Consider the following 15,613-nt stretch of genomic DNA (forward strand, 5'->3'; position numbering starts at 1 on the left):
AAAGTAATCAGATCAAGAAGTTTTGTAGGAGCTTTTTTGTAGGCGAAGGTACTTTCCCTCCATGTAATACAAAATACCTCTAGTTTTGTTTTCTTCCAGCTGCACTCCATTTTCCAGGCTGCTCATTATACCACAGTGTCAAACTGTTTTCCTTAATCTTCCTTAAGGATTAAAGAGCTACCATATCTAAAGTGCTAGAAAAGAGAGAGTACATAGTTTTTGTTACATCAAGTATTTCTGGGTTATTGGATATGCTGAGGAAATAAGATAAATCAGGAAGATTACTTGCAAAGCATCCTTTTGTGGTAGAAGTGATGATTCAGATTGAAAGGCTGGTGATTGAATTTACAGATTTAGCTATATGGAGTACACACAAGACTAGATAACTGAGATATCATTGCTTTGCTGCAGAATTTCAATGTCATTAATATCAATTCCATATGACAGTATTAAATCTGTGACTTTGTCCCTAATAGAGTTCAGAATGTCTATAAATGCTGATCCCAGTGCATCTTTTTCATTATTAACATGGATATTAAAATCATCAACGATCAAGACTTTATCTGCAGCCAGCACTAACTGGAAAAAATGGAAAATCAGCAAAGGGTCTCTATGTGCTGAGAATGAACTGATTTCTGTGACGTGAGGTGGCTAGCAGACAGTCAGTTTAGCCAGTCTGACTTCCTGACCTGGCCCCAGTTAATCAAATACAAACTCTAAGACTGTGCCATATTTCTAGAGAGAAGAGCGGCACCACCTTGGAGGTGGATCTTTTTTTAACAGGTCAGATCTGCCCCAAAAACTCATCCAATTGTCTATTAAACCTATGTTATTCTGTGGGCACCACTTAGACATCCAGCCATTGATAGTCTGCTATGTACAGTATCTCGTCACCATGGTAAGCAGGGAATAGACCAGAGCATATTACAGTATCTAATATCGTTATAATTAGATAAGCTTGACCAAAGTTTTTTTGGTAAATTAAGTTATTGACGCAACGATGTTAACTGTCAGTCTTAAAGGAATCTTAACCTTTCTAAAACTTGCACCATCTGCAAATTGCCTTGATCTTGTGTGACAAAAACAATGTAATCATGGTGCCAGCAAGTGCACATTGACGTTACTAGACCCCTTATCTCGTGTTCATCACATATTTTAAAATTTGAGGGAACAGTTCAACTTAAAGGTAAAATTATTGTCAAGGTGTAAAGAACGGAAAGTGCTCTTTGTTAATGATTGGAATCTTTTCTGGGAACGTCCTAGGCTTTTCCGTGCTGATGGCCTGCACCCTAGCAGAGTCAGAGCAGAGCTCACAACATCTCCAGGTCGCTATGCTCCATATGACTAGTAAGCCAATTCTCAAATGATTGCTATGATATCTTTTGTTCTGAACACTTAATGATAGTGTTTGCACTGTCCATTCTATAAAGATGGTGTCTGTTCCTTGAATAGTGAGGTCAAAACATAAATTTAATGGAGGATCTAGAAAAAATCTGATGGTGATTAAACTGGAAAAATGCAAAATCAATGAACAAAAAAATTTTTAAAGCTTGGGATCTTAAACATTAGATCACTCGCACCCAAAGCACTTATTGTAAATGAAATGATCACAGATAATAGATTTGATGTACTCTGTTTGACTGAAACCTGGCTAAAACCAAATAATTATATTGGCCTAAATGAATCTACTCCACAAAGTTATTGTTTTAAGCATGAGCCCCGTCAGATCGGTGGTGGTGGTGGTGTTGCAACAATATATAGTGATATTCTCAGTGTTATTTAGAAAACAAGATAAAGGTTTAATTCATTTGAAATACTTCTGCTTAATGTTTCTTAAAATGTTCCTTTCAGACCTGTTGGTTAATTCTGATAAAGTGCTAGTTGTCAGAGATTTTAACATTCACGTTGAATACAAATGACTAATAAACACTTGCCGTCAAGCAAAATGTCAAAATGTCACACATCGTTTTAATCATACTTAAGATTTAATTATATTGCATGGAATTGACCTTACTGATATAGATATCATACCTCAAAGCGATGATTACTGACCTTTTCCTTGTATCGTGCATGCTGCTTATTACTGATATTAACTACATTGCTCCGCGTTATCGCCTGGGCAGAACTATTGTTCCAGCCACCAAAGATAGATTCACAAATAACCTGCCTGATTTATCTCAACTGTTCTGTGTACCCATAAACACACACAAACTAGACAAAATGACTAGCAACATGGGCACTATCTTCTCTAATACATTAGAAGCTGTTGCCCCCATCAAATTGAATAAGGTTAGAGAAAAACGCACCATGGTACAATAGTAATACCCATTCTTTTTAAAAAGAAACTCATAATGTTGAGTGCAAATGGAGAAAAACTAACGTGGAAGTTTTTAGAATTGCGTGGAAAAACAGTATGTCTAGATATACACAGGCTCTAAAAGCTGCCAGGGCTGAACATATCTGAAAACTCATAGAAAATAACCAAAACAATCCAAGGTTCTTATTCAGCACAGTGGCTAGATTAACAAATAATCAGACATCACCCGATCTAAATATTCCCTTACAGTTTAATAATAATGACTTTATGAATTTCTTCACTGATAAAATAGATAACATCAGAAATACAATAACAAATGTAGATTCTACAGCATCTAATATGTCAGCTTCTTTCGGTACACCCAAAGAAAAACGGCAGTGCTTTACAACTATAGGACAGGAAGAGCTAAATAAACTCATCACTGTGTCTAAACCAACAACATGCATATTAGATTCTGTACCCACTAAATTACTGAAAGAGTTGTTACCTGTAGCAGAAGAACCGCTTCTCAATATTATCAACTCATCGTTATCTTTAGGTCACGTCCCAAAACCATTTAAGCTGGCAGTTATTAAGCCTCTTCTTAAGAAACCACAACTAAACCCTAGTGAACTGGCAAATTACAGACCCATTTCTAATCTTCCGTTTATGTCTAAAATTTTAGAAAGAGTTGTGTCTGCTCAATTGTGCTCCTTCTTGCAAAAAAAAATATCTCTATGAAGAGTTTCAGTCAGGTTTCAGGCCCCATCACAGCACAGAAACTGCACTTGTTAAAATCACTAATGACTTGCTTCTTGCGTCAGACCAAGGCTGCATCTCATTGCTAGTTTTACTTGATCTTAGTGCTGCGTTCGACACTATAGATCATGACATACTCATAGATCGACTACAAAACTATGCGGGTATCCAAGGGCAGGCTTTAAGATGGTTTAGATCCTACCTGTCCAATCGCTACCACTTAGTTTATTTAAATGGGGAGTCATCTCAATTATCACCAGTGAACTATGGAGTGGCACAAGGATTTGTCCTAAGTCCTCTGCTATTTTCAATATACATGCTGCCCCTTGGTAATATTATTAGACAATACAGGATAAGTTTCCATTGTTATGCTGATGATACTCAACTATATATTTCAACAAGACCAGATGAAACTTCTAAATTATCAAAGTTAACAGAGTGTGTTAAAAATGTAAAAGATTGGGTGACCAATAATTTTCTCCTATTAAATTCAGATAAGACAGAGATTTTACTTATTGGACCAAAAGACCGTACACAGAATCTCTTGGATTACAATTTGCAATTAGATGGATGTACTGTTACTTCCACTACAGTCAAAAATTTTGGGTGTTATTTTAGACAGCAACTTGTCTTTTGAAAATCATATTTCTCATGTTATAAAAACAGCATTCTTCCATCTTAGAAACACTGCCAAGCTACGAAACATGTTACCTTTCCTGACACAGAAAAGCTAGTTCATGCATTCATGACCTCTAGACTGGACTATTGTAATGCACTACTAGGTGGTTGTCCTGCATCTTCAATTAACAAGCAACAGGTAGTCCAAAATGCAGCTGCTAAACCTTACCAGGTCAAGAAAATATTATCATATTATTCCAGTTTTACAGTCTCTGCACATTACAAAATATTACTTCTTACCTATAAGGCGCTTAATGGTTTAGCTCCTGCGTACCTAACTAGTCTTCTACCATGCTCCAATCCATCACGCTCCCTAAGGTTGCAGATCTCTGGACTTTTGGTAGTACCTAGGATAGCAAAGTCCACTAAAGGAGGTAGAGCTTTTTTGCATTTGGCTCCCAAACTCTGGAACAGGGAGTTTGGAGTTTCGACACACTCTCTTTGTTTAAATCTAAATTAAAGACACATCTCTTTAGCCAAGCATTCAAATAGTGCATCTCATAATATTGTACTGCAGTTATATCTGATCAAATGCACATTATTATTCTTTAGCTTGGGTTAAACATTTTTGCTTGGTTGGAACGGCAGCTACACTAATTATGTTCCCATTTGCTCCTTTGTTTCTGCCACGGGATTGACACCCCGTGGTAACTAGGAATTACACAAGCTTTAGTCTGGATCCAGATCACCTAAAAAGAGATGATGACAACCCTTCAGAGGACCTCAGATGATGCCAATCCGGAAACAATATACAGCACTACCAAATGTAGCTTTTGATTGCAACATATAATTCATAGTGTTCATTGTGTATTTGATTATGTCATTAACTGATTTTTACCGTACATCTCTGCCATATGTACATCAACCACTAGTAAGATACTACTAACTATATTGTAAAAATTTAAATTTTCTGCAAAGCTGCTTTGCAACGATTTGTATCATGAAAATCACTATACAAATAAACTTGAATTAAAATGACTTAAATGCTTGATCACCCAGTGCCAAGTAACGTTTTGTTGACTGTTGGTTAAAAAAAGGTAAACTAGATATTTTTGTTTATTTTTATGAACATTTCTCCATTTTGTTTTCGTCTGTCAGAGTGAACAGTAGATTTTGCTGACTAACACGACTGATGTAAGAGTTAATTCATGCTAGTTTAGAGCTGTGAAGGAAGCACATATTTCTGCAGACAACACAGTGACTTCTTCAGGCATCTCTAACAGCTTTGGTTTCTCAAATACCCCTCGTCCTACAATACAAGTTGGAGGAACAGGTTTGCTCATTTCCAACACTTGTAAATTCTTTCCTTTCTCCTCTCTCTGCACCTTTTGAATATCATGCTTTTGTTATCATCTATCATCCTTCAGGTCAGCTGGGAAACTTTCATGATGTGCTGCTGTCCTCTTTTGATATCCCTCTTAGTGATTCCAACATCCACTTTGACAGACCTCAAGAGGCTGATTTGGGAATCACAGGTACATATTGTAGTGGACTGAGTCTTAATTCATTTAAACCCCCAACTTAATCTATTTTCAAAATTAAACACTCTTCATTTAGTTTACTGCAACTCTTTATATTGCACTAATTCTAAGTCTTAAATTGCTCGCTTCCAACTGATCCAAAATGCTTCTGCCAGATTTAAAAAGCCACAAAAGTGATCACATCACTGCTATTCTGAGGACTCCTCTTTGGCTGCCTATACAACTTAGAATTTATTTTAAAATTCTATTTTTGTGTACAAATTCTTACATAACTAATCTCCCAACTAATTAAGTGATCATAAATGTACACCTGGGGTCTTAAACTTTAGCACTGATAAGCAAATTGAAAGTAAACTGCAAATTCTGTTTTAATGGTAATTTGTTTTGTTGTATAATAGCGCCCCCATGTGACATAAGCTGACTACTGCTGCTTTGAGCTTCTCTGATGCTGATAGCGATGTTGTAATGTTTTCTCTTTCTGTAGGTGATGTTTTGTTCCGGGACTCTCGTGTGTTCGATATGTTTAGATGACACGGTTCAGGGGGACACCATCGCTCGACTGCGCTGTCTCTGTGTCTAAGTTACCACAAAGAGATTGAGAAACATTCACTAACAGTCATACACACACATAACTGTTGTCATCTGTGGAAATTTAAACATTTAAGAAAGTAGTTTATTTCAGAGTTTTGCAGAAAGCAGCCTTCTGAAACGCGAACACGGGTTTCCGAGTTTTTTTTTCCTGGGGTACGCGGCTTGCTGTGCGCCTACATGATGTGACAAGGGGCGTTCGTAACTGGATACTGTATTTTGCTGTCAGCACGAGAAAACCACATTTTTAAGGCGCCATTTTTTCAATGGGACTTAATCTTTGGATCGGAAAAACTGAGCTTAAAACTTTGTCGTAAACGTAAGTAACCATGAAATCCACTTAAGTAACTTAAACGTTAATTATTTAAAGGTCTGTGGTTATTGATCTTACTTTCCTTTACATAGTTGGATACCCAAAATGAATAAATGAAATTTACGTATCTTTTTAAAACGGAAAAATGTATCCATAATGTAAAATATTAAGTTAATACTTTAATTTGTTTGGTTTCTACATCTTGTTCTCTGGTGTAACTGCAAACAACATGCAATATGTTACATAACCATACTGGGGGAGCCAGACCAACCCAGTCTTTTTGGCAAGTCACCATTTAGCTAAATCACGTTTTCATTTTTCTGTAATAAACTTAGTTACACTCCGTGTAACTCAGCATATAATATTCAAGTTATTACTGTAACTACAGAGGACCGCAAACATGTGTGGTTTATCATAGCAACCACCTCATGCACATTACTTTTTTTATTTATTTTCGAGCTGAACTATAACCATAATGTTTATGCACTGTAACCATAATGTTTTACAAAGTAGTAAATTAAGTGAGTAAATTACTCATCCTCAGCTTTAAAACACACATCTGTTAAGCTGTTATTGCAAACACAGTGACTAGGAAGCTGTGAAATACTTGATCATTAGTCAAATATAAACACATTCAAGATTTGTCTGAATTAGTGTTTCTGTAGTCTCAGCCTCAGATGCCACACCTAAAGGATGGAGCGATATTAAGGTCTGGCTACGCGAGTGTTTTCAACCCATGCAGCTCCATGAAGATTAAATGAATCATGGGGGATAGAAAAACATTGGGCGGTGGGGATTTTTCTCCAGGATGCAGGTACGTTAAAGTCTTCATATGATCCTAATGTTATAGAAAATATTGTATGTCCCATTAACACTAAATCAGTACAAATACAGTCAGTTTCAAATATGTAATAAAAAGTATTTCGAAAATATTTAGCATTATTTTGTAAGCCACTTTTTAAGCATTTTTCACGTGGAATATATGTTGGGGTATATATGGAATTCATATGTTCACCACCATATGACTACCAATTAGAGTCAGATTATGCCACATTTAAGTATAAGTATTTAAGTTAAGGATATAAAAGACAGTATAATTATTATGATGGGTTTGCTTTTGTCGTGCCACTCAAATCCCTTTCCCCTTGAACGATCATTGTCTGTTACTCTTACATTTTTACACCTTTCATCTTCTAAGACTACAAGTGGTTCTTGAAAGGTGGATTTGTTGTTAGTCTTAATGAAAAGCACAACAAAAATAAAACAGTAGAATGTCAAACTATCTTAGGATAGACTACATTTGAGACATATGTACAGTTGAAACACCCTAAATAACTTGCGTACACAGGAACCACGAGCTGTGATTTTTGCTCCACACGTGTATTAGTGTTCCCTTTGATTGTGGGAAATTTGAAATGTGTGCGTCTTTCCATTCTGAAGATATCAGCAAAAGTTTTTTTTTTTTTTTTTTTTTTTGTTTTTTCGCCCAGGTGAGAGGTGGTAAACGGTGTACAGTTGATTCTCCCTTTATAGGTCGCTATGTATACTTTAGCAGATTAATCAATAAAATGCATATTCAAAGGCTGTGTCTGATGTCCCCAAAGTTGAAAACCTCATTGTTTGGTCCCAATGAGGAAACAAGCTAATAATTCTTACAGAATTACTGAAATATAAACATGCAGAAGGTTTTGAGTAATTTGTAAGTTTAGGGGGAAGGGTTATTGTTAGATCAGGTCCCCACGCCAGACAATTAGGATCCAGCCCCGGACACCAGATCCCATCAGAAAATATCAGTCTTCCAGTAACAGGACAACTAGTCAGCAAGCTGTAGTTACCCCAGCCCCACTAACAAGCAGGTTTCTGTCAGTTATGAAGTTGACCAATGAAAGCCAGAAAGGAGCAGGAGACGAAGTGATGATGGTAAAAAAGGAATAACAGAATTTATTGAACAGTTTTAGTTGCGTATGTCTCAATGTTCAAACTTTGTCTGGGGAGTACAGCTCAAAGAACAATGATATATCAAACGGATTCAACATCCCATAAACCTTGAATTTCCATAAACATCCCCATTATCTATTTCTTAGACCAAACAATTCATGAAATCCCACAATCTTGGAACTGAAAAATAATGAAAATGTATAAGCAAAGAAAATAATAAGAAATATAAAATATAAAAACATATAAATGAATAATATATATGAATAAATGAATAAATGATAAATACTTAAATAATCAAATAAATAATTAAATATGAATTATGTGAATGACTAATGATTGTAAGATGATTATGAATAATTATGTAAATAAATGATTATAAATGAAATTAAAAACAAACATAAAATTTAAACACAACACAATAATTTGCATGAAAGGATCTAAGGATCCTTCAGTTATAGAATATACAGGTATGTAGATGTTATTTTTACTGTTATGTTTACATTCGTACTGTTTGTCAGATATTTTCTATTGTTAAATATGTGTTCCTACTTTAAGTCTGAATCAAATAAAAGCAAATAAATAAATCTGAACTAAGAAAATGCACAACTGTAAGTGTTCAGTAATAAACTGTATTTAGCTAGCTTTAGAGCATTAAGAATAGGTGTCTTGTTTCTGCATGAACACAGTTCATTATAATCTCATAGTTGTCAAAATTAATGTACAGCGAGTGTTTTATAACAGATGGTTGCCAAAGAAACCTGTTTTGGAAAAGTCTACGAGGATCAGTGGTGTTTTTGTACATACGGGCATCAGACCAAACACAGATACGATCGCTTGTTCTGACAGAGGAATCGTTCACTGATGATATTGAGCTGCCTTTAGATCGCGGAGTTTCCACACATTCGAAATGTTTTCATTTCCTCAGAATGTTTAATTATTTTATTTGTATTTAAGTGTGTTTAATGATTCTGAATGGATCAGTATAGTAGTTTATATGCAGTCCTTTGGCATCTCCATGTGGTCTTGTTTGGTATGGCAGGCTGTTACTATATAATTGAGCTTTACACTTTTAAGCTGTAAAGAATATCTGCCATGACATTTCCGTGACACAAAATGAGAGAGATGTGAGGAAAAACATTAAATGACTTATTATAATGCCACCTGTGGTCTGAACAGGTTGTGTATACAGTATGTACACCTCATAGTGGAGGCATTTGGAACCATCCAGCCAAATTAGGTTTCTCTAGAACTTAGAGTTTTGGCTGGGTGGACACATTCAGGACAGAAAAAGAATAATAGTAATAAGAAAATCAGTACAAATACAGTCCAGATTCAGCACCTTGAATATCCCTAAATCCAGAAACCAAACATGACAATGAGCAGATACAGTACAGACCAAAAGTTTGGACACACCTTCTCATTCAAAGAGTTTTCTTTATTTTCATGACTATGAAAATTGTAGATTCACACTGAAGGCATCAAAAATATGAATTAACACATGTGGAATTATATACATAACAAAAAAGTGTGAAACAACTGAAAATGTGTCATATTCTAGGTTCTTCAAAGTAGCCACCTTTTGCTTTGTTTACTGCTTTGCACACTCTTGGCATTCTCTTGATGAGCTTCAAGAGGTAGTCACCTGAAATGGTCTTCCAACAGTCTTGAAGGAGTTCCCAGAGATGCTTAGCACTTGTTGGCCCTTTTGCCTTCACTCTGCGGTCCAGCTCACCCCAAACCATCTCGATTGGGTTCATGTCCGGTGACTCTGGAGGCCAGGTCATCTGGCGCAGCACCCCATCACTCTCCTTCTTGGTCAAATAGCCCTTACACAGCCTGGATGTGTGTTTGGGGTCATTGTCCTGTTGAAAAATAAATGATGGTCCAACTAAATGCAAACCGGATGGAATAGCATGCCGCTGCAAGATGCTGTGGTAGCATTGCTGGTTCAGTATGCCTTCAATTTTGAATAAATCCCCAACAGTGTCACCAGCAAAGCACCCCCACACCATCACACCTCCTCCTCCATGCTTCACGGTGGGAACCAGGCATGTAGAGTCCATCCGTTCACCTTTTCTGCGTCGCACAAAGACACGGTGGTTGGAACCAGAGATCTCAAATTTGGACTCATCAGACCAAAGCACAGATTTCCACTGGTCTAATGTCCATTCCTTGTGTTCTTTAGTCCAAACAAGTCTCTTCTGCTTGTTGCCTCTCCTTAGCAGTGGTTTCCTAGCAGATATTCTACCATGAAGGCCTGATTCACACAGTCTCCTCTTAACAGTTGTTCTAGAGATGTGTCTGCTGCTAGAACTCTGTGTGGCATTGACCTGGTCTCTAATCTGAGCTGCTGTTAACCTGCGATTTCTGAGGCTGGTGACTCGGATGAACTTATCCTCCGCAGCAGAGGTGACTCTTGGTCTTCCTTTCCTGGGGCGGTCCGCATGTAAGCCAGATTCTTTGTAGCGCTTGATGGTTTTTGTGACTGTACTTGGGGACACTTTCAAAGTTTTCCCAATTTTTCGGACGGACTGACCTTCATTTCTTAAAGTAATGATGGCCACTCATTTTTCTTTACCCTTTTCTTGCCATAATACAAATTCTAACAGTCTATTCAGTAGGACTATCAGCTGTGTATCCACCTGACTTCTGCACAACACAACTGATGGTCCTAACCCTATTTATAAGGCAAGAAATCCCACTTATTAAACCTGACAGGGCACACCTGTGAAGTGAAAACCATTTCAGGTGACTACCTCTTGAAGCTCATCAAGAGAATGCCAAGAGTGTGCAAAGCAGTAATCAAAGCAAAAGGTGGCTACTTTGAAGAACCTAGAATATGACATATTTTCAGTTGTTTCACACTTTTTTGTTATGTATATAATTCCACATGTGTTAATTCATATTTTTGATGCCTTCAGTGTGAATCTACAATTTTCATAGTCATGAAAATAAAGAAAACTCTTTGAATAAGAAGGTGTGTCCAAACTTTTGGTCTGTACTGTAGATGGGTAACATTATCCTTGATGTTATCACTCTTCAACATTTCTGAAGTGGTTCTTGGATACCCATGTGAATGTTTTTTTGTCTCTATTCTATTAGAGCAATTTCTCTGCGGAGACATCAAACTCACCGGAGCCCAGCTGTTTTCTATGTAGAGTGACCAGTCTATGATTGAGCTAAACAAATTTAAGGAAAAAAACACTTCAGCTGATCAGAGGTACAATATTTCTGTTTAGGCAGAGATACGACAGGAACGCAACAAATAGTGCATGCAGAGCAGAATTTGGCAAAAACACACTTGTCAAAATGCACAAATGGGCATTCAAATTCTGGAAGCATTTAAAATTCAGTGATCCTCCATCACACTAATAATCTGGACAAGAGCTCGTATTCACAAAACATCTTACGGCTAAATGTAGCCCATAATTGCAGATTTAGAAGAAAATCTTTTAAAAAATGGGTGTGTCAGTCCTAAATTAGGACTCTTACATTTTTGCTCCAAGAGTATTTCACAAAGGGGCAGTTGTAGCCTAATAGTTAGGAAGTTCGGCTTGTAGCCGAAAGGTTGTGAGTTCGAGTCCCCGGTCCAGCAGGGATTGATGGTGGGGGGAGTGAATAACCAGCACTTTCTCTACCCTCAATACAATGGCAGGGGTCTGACAGAGACCCTTCCCCTATTAACCAATTACTGTGTGCATAGTTAGCAAGCATGCTGACATCATCCATAGTAGTGATGGGAAGTTCGGATCATTTTACCGACTCGGTCCTTTGAGTCTCATTCAGCAAAATGAACGAATCTTTTTTCAAGTCATTTCGTTCATTTTGTTCATTTTAGCAAAATATAATTAAAATGTTACGTTTTACTTCCCTAACACATCTACTGCTTACACAAACGTTGATCACACTACAAACAAAACAAAACTATAATGCTATAAGAAACAGAAAAGATTAATTCATTGTTTACCTGGGTCTTTAGTCTATGATTCGCTCACCTCACTTCTTATCTGACAAGTTTTCGGGTTTGAGTCGTTCGTTCATCACCTGACAGCCCAATTAGCTAACCAACGTAGTCTGAGCCGGAAAGAGAATTGATTAGTTCATTTCTTGAGTCCTCGGGTTTGAGTCGTTCTTTCATCACGTGACAGCCCCATAAGGTGAACGAACGACTCTAAAACAGTTGAACTAATTCCAGTACAGGACCTAATAGGATGTTGCGCATGCGCGACTGAACAAATCACTCCCCGAGACGACTCGGTCGTCCCGAGTCACATTAAAGATTTGTTAAAAATGAACGAATCGTTCAAGAACGACCCATCACTAATTCATAGCAATGAGGTCAACCCCACCCTTACTCTTAGCTTTAAAAGGCTTTAAGAGAAAACTCTTAACTAAAAACTTTTGCTGCTATTTAGGAGAACTATTAGTGGTATGATAAAATGTTTTGTAAGTATTGGCCCAGAACAATACTGTCAAATTTTTAGATTCAAACAAATAATAGCACAAATAAAAGACAATCACATCACTTGTTGGGAAACTCGAACGCTGCAATATAAAAGGAAATAGTAAAGCATAGAAATACCTATTGATGTATGTGAATTTTATCTGTGTAACGTGGAGAGGGAGATGAGCAGATCCAAACGCAAGCTTTTATTGGAGGGACGAGACAAAGACATGGTGAAAACAGGCAAGGTTGAAACAATAACAAACTGGTCTGGTGGTGAGTGGACCGAAAAAAGTCACCGACCAGATTCATGACAATCTGCAAGAAAAGTCAACTATGTGATCTCTTTGTCTGTACTCTATTCTGAAGGCAATTCTGTGTGGAGAAACCAGACTTACTGGAGGCCAGCTGTGTATCCATGACAAGTGACAAGTCTTTGGATTCACCACTTAACTTTACTGGAGAACTTACATCAACTGATATGAGGTACAACATTTCTGTCTGGCTGTCAAGATGGATAAAATCTCTTTATGAGGTTTGTCTACATGTAAAATCAACTATAAAAATTATTGTCTTTATTCTATTAATGTTTATTCTATAGGCAGAGATCAAACACACCAGAGCCCAGCTGTGTGTCCATGAAGAGTGACCAGTCTTCGGAGAGAGATAAACCAAACATGTTAACAGATATGAGGTACAACATTTTTTATAGTTAGGTATACTGTATAGACCAACATTTATTTTTCCTCTACATGTAAAATTAACATTGAGTTCTTATCCCTATTCTATTAATTTTTGTTTACACAGGCAGAGATCAACCCCCCCAGAACCAAGATGTGGGTCCATGGAAGGTGACTGTTCTTTAAAAGAGCCAGTGACATTTAAGGGAAAAACTAATCTGAGGTACAACATTTCTGTACATATAGACACAGATATTTTATTATTACTATCAGCTTTATTTTAAGTTTTAATCTGTAATTTTTCACTCTCAGTTCTGACTCTCAACTGGTCCAAAGTAAATTAAAATCAAATCTGTTGAAGAAGTGTCAGTGTCTGTATGAAGGAACAGCAACACAGCAAAACCCAACACTCCTGAATGAGATCTACACAGAGCTCTACATCACAGAGAGTGAAAGTGGAGAGATCAATAATGAGCATGAGGTGAGGCAGCTTGAGATACAATCCAGGAGAGCAGCAACAGAGGACAAACCAGTCAAATGCAATGACATCTTTAGACCTTTACCTGGACAAGACAAAGCCATCAGAACTGTGCTGACAAAGGGAGTCGCTGGCATTGGAAAAACAGTCTCTGTGCAGAAGTTCATTGTGGACTGGGCTGAAGGGAAAGAGAATCAGGACATCCAGCTCATATTTCCACTTCCTTTCAGAGAGCTCAACTTTATGAAGGACAAAACACTCAGTCTTTCAGATCTTCTTTATGATTTTTTTCCTGAAATCAAAGAAATAGAACCGTTTAGTGGTGAATATAAAATTATCTTTATTTTTGATGGTCTGGATGAGTGTTGCCTGTTTCTTAATTTTCAGAGTGATGTGAGGTTATATGATATAAATGAATCAGCTTCATTGGATGTGCTGCTGATGAACCTCATTGTGGGGAATCTGCTTCCCTCTGCTCTCATCTGGATCACCTCCAGACCTGCAGCAGCTGATCTCATTCCCTCTGAGTGTGTCCATCGAGTGACAGAGGTACGAGGCTTCAATGATCCACAGAAGGAGGAATACTTCAGGAAGAGATTCAGTGATCAGAGTCTGGCCAATACAATCATCACACACCTGAAGTCATCAAGGAGCCTCTACATCATGTGCCACATCCCAGTGTTCTGCTGGATCTCAGCCACTGTTCTAGAGAAGATGTTGAGTGAAGCAGAGAGTGAAGAGATTCCCAAGACTCTCACTCAAATGTACACACACTTCCTGATTATTCAGACCAACATCAAACACGAGAAGGACTATGAGAAGAAAGTCAAAGATGAAAACATGATTCTCAAACTAGGGAAACTGGCTTTTGAGCAGCTTGTGAAAGGCAACCTGATCTTCTATGAGGAAGACCTGAGAGATTGTGGCATTAATGAGACAGAAGCATCAGTGTACTCAGGATTGTGCACTCAGATCTTCAAAGAGGATTTTGGCTTGTGTCATGGGAAAGTCTTCTGCTTTGTTCATCTGAGCATTCAGGAACATCTAGCAGCTCTATATGCACACCTGTCCTTTACAAACAAGAACAGAAATGTGTTTGACCAAAGCAAACAAGGTCTGCTGTCTAAGTTTTTACATTTGAAGAAACATCATTCATTATCTGGTTTGCATCAGAGAGCTGTGGATGAGGCATTATGGAGTAAGAATGGACATTTGGACCTTTTCCTGCGTTTTCTTCTAGGTCTCTCATTGGAGTCCAATCAGACTCTCTTACGAGAACTACTGGCACCAACAGGTAGCTGGTTCTACAACAAAAACAAGACATCTGAGTTCATCAAAGAGAAGGTCAGGAGGAATTGCTCTGCAGAGAGATCCATCAATCTGTTCCACTGTCTGAATGAACTGGGTGATGATTCACTGATGCACGAGATCCAAGATTATCTGAAATCTGGAAAAATAAAGCAAACCCAATTGTCCTCTTCACAGTGGTCAGCTCTGGTTTATGTGTTACTGACATCAGAGCAGAAGTTGGATGAGTTTGATTTTAAACAGTTTATTGGAGCCCAAAATACAGCAGATGAAGTTCTTCAAAAGCTGTTGCCTGTGGTTAAAGAATCCAGATCAGTTCAGTAAGTCACACTGACAACAGTCACTACACTGAAAAAAAAAGTTCATAATCATGTCTTGAACATTTGGGGGGATCAGTGTTTTATTGATTGATTGATTGATTGATTGTATAAAGAAATAAACAAGTGAATGAAAATTCCAGGTCTAAGTTAACACTACTGCAAATAATAAAATAAATGCATATAATCACACATACAGCTGCAAACTAAATTATTCAACCCCCTTGACCTGCAAGACATTTTGCTGAGAACAAAATTTTGTGAAACCAGTTCAGCACAGGCACCAGTGCTCTATTGGAGAAAGTTTAATACACATTTGAGTAATTCTGTGAA

At 37.5% G+C, this 15,613-nt stretch overlaps 1 protein-coding gene across 1 annotated transcript in view; it reads left to right on the forward strand.

The window, feature by feature from the left end:
• Positions 1-5,667: 5,667 nt before the first annotated feature.
• LOC127160273 (uncharacterized) overlaps positions 5,668-15,613 on the forward strand; it is a gene marked incomplete at its 3' end in the record, with an annotated part of 72,966 nt that continues 63,020 nt past the window's right edge. Inside the window, exons 1-6 of the mRNA XM_051102935.1 lie at positions 5,668-6,121; positions 6,781-6,929; positions 12,867-12,983; positions 13,099-13,191; positions 13,305-13,400; positions 13,490-15,283. Of these exons, the coding sequence (XP_050958892.1) occupies positions 6,880-6,929; positions 12,867-12,983; positions 13,099-13,191; positions 13,305-13,400; positions 13,490-15,283 (2,150 nt within the window). The remainder of the gene's footprint in view (positions 6,122-6,780; positions 6,930-12,866; positions 12,984-13,098; positions 13,192-13,304; positions 13,401-13,489; positions 15,284-15,613) is intronic.

Source organism: Labeo rohita, unplaced genomic scaffold (genome assembly GCF_022985175.1).
Source record: "Labeo rohita strain BAU-BD-2019 unplaced genomic scaffold, IGBB_LRoh.1.0 scaffold_311, whole genome shotgun sequence".
Classification (NCBI taxonomy): Eukaryota; Metazoa; Chordata; class Actinopteri; order Cypriniformes; family Cyprinidae; genus Labeo; species Labeo rohita.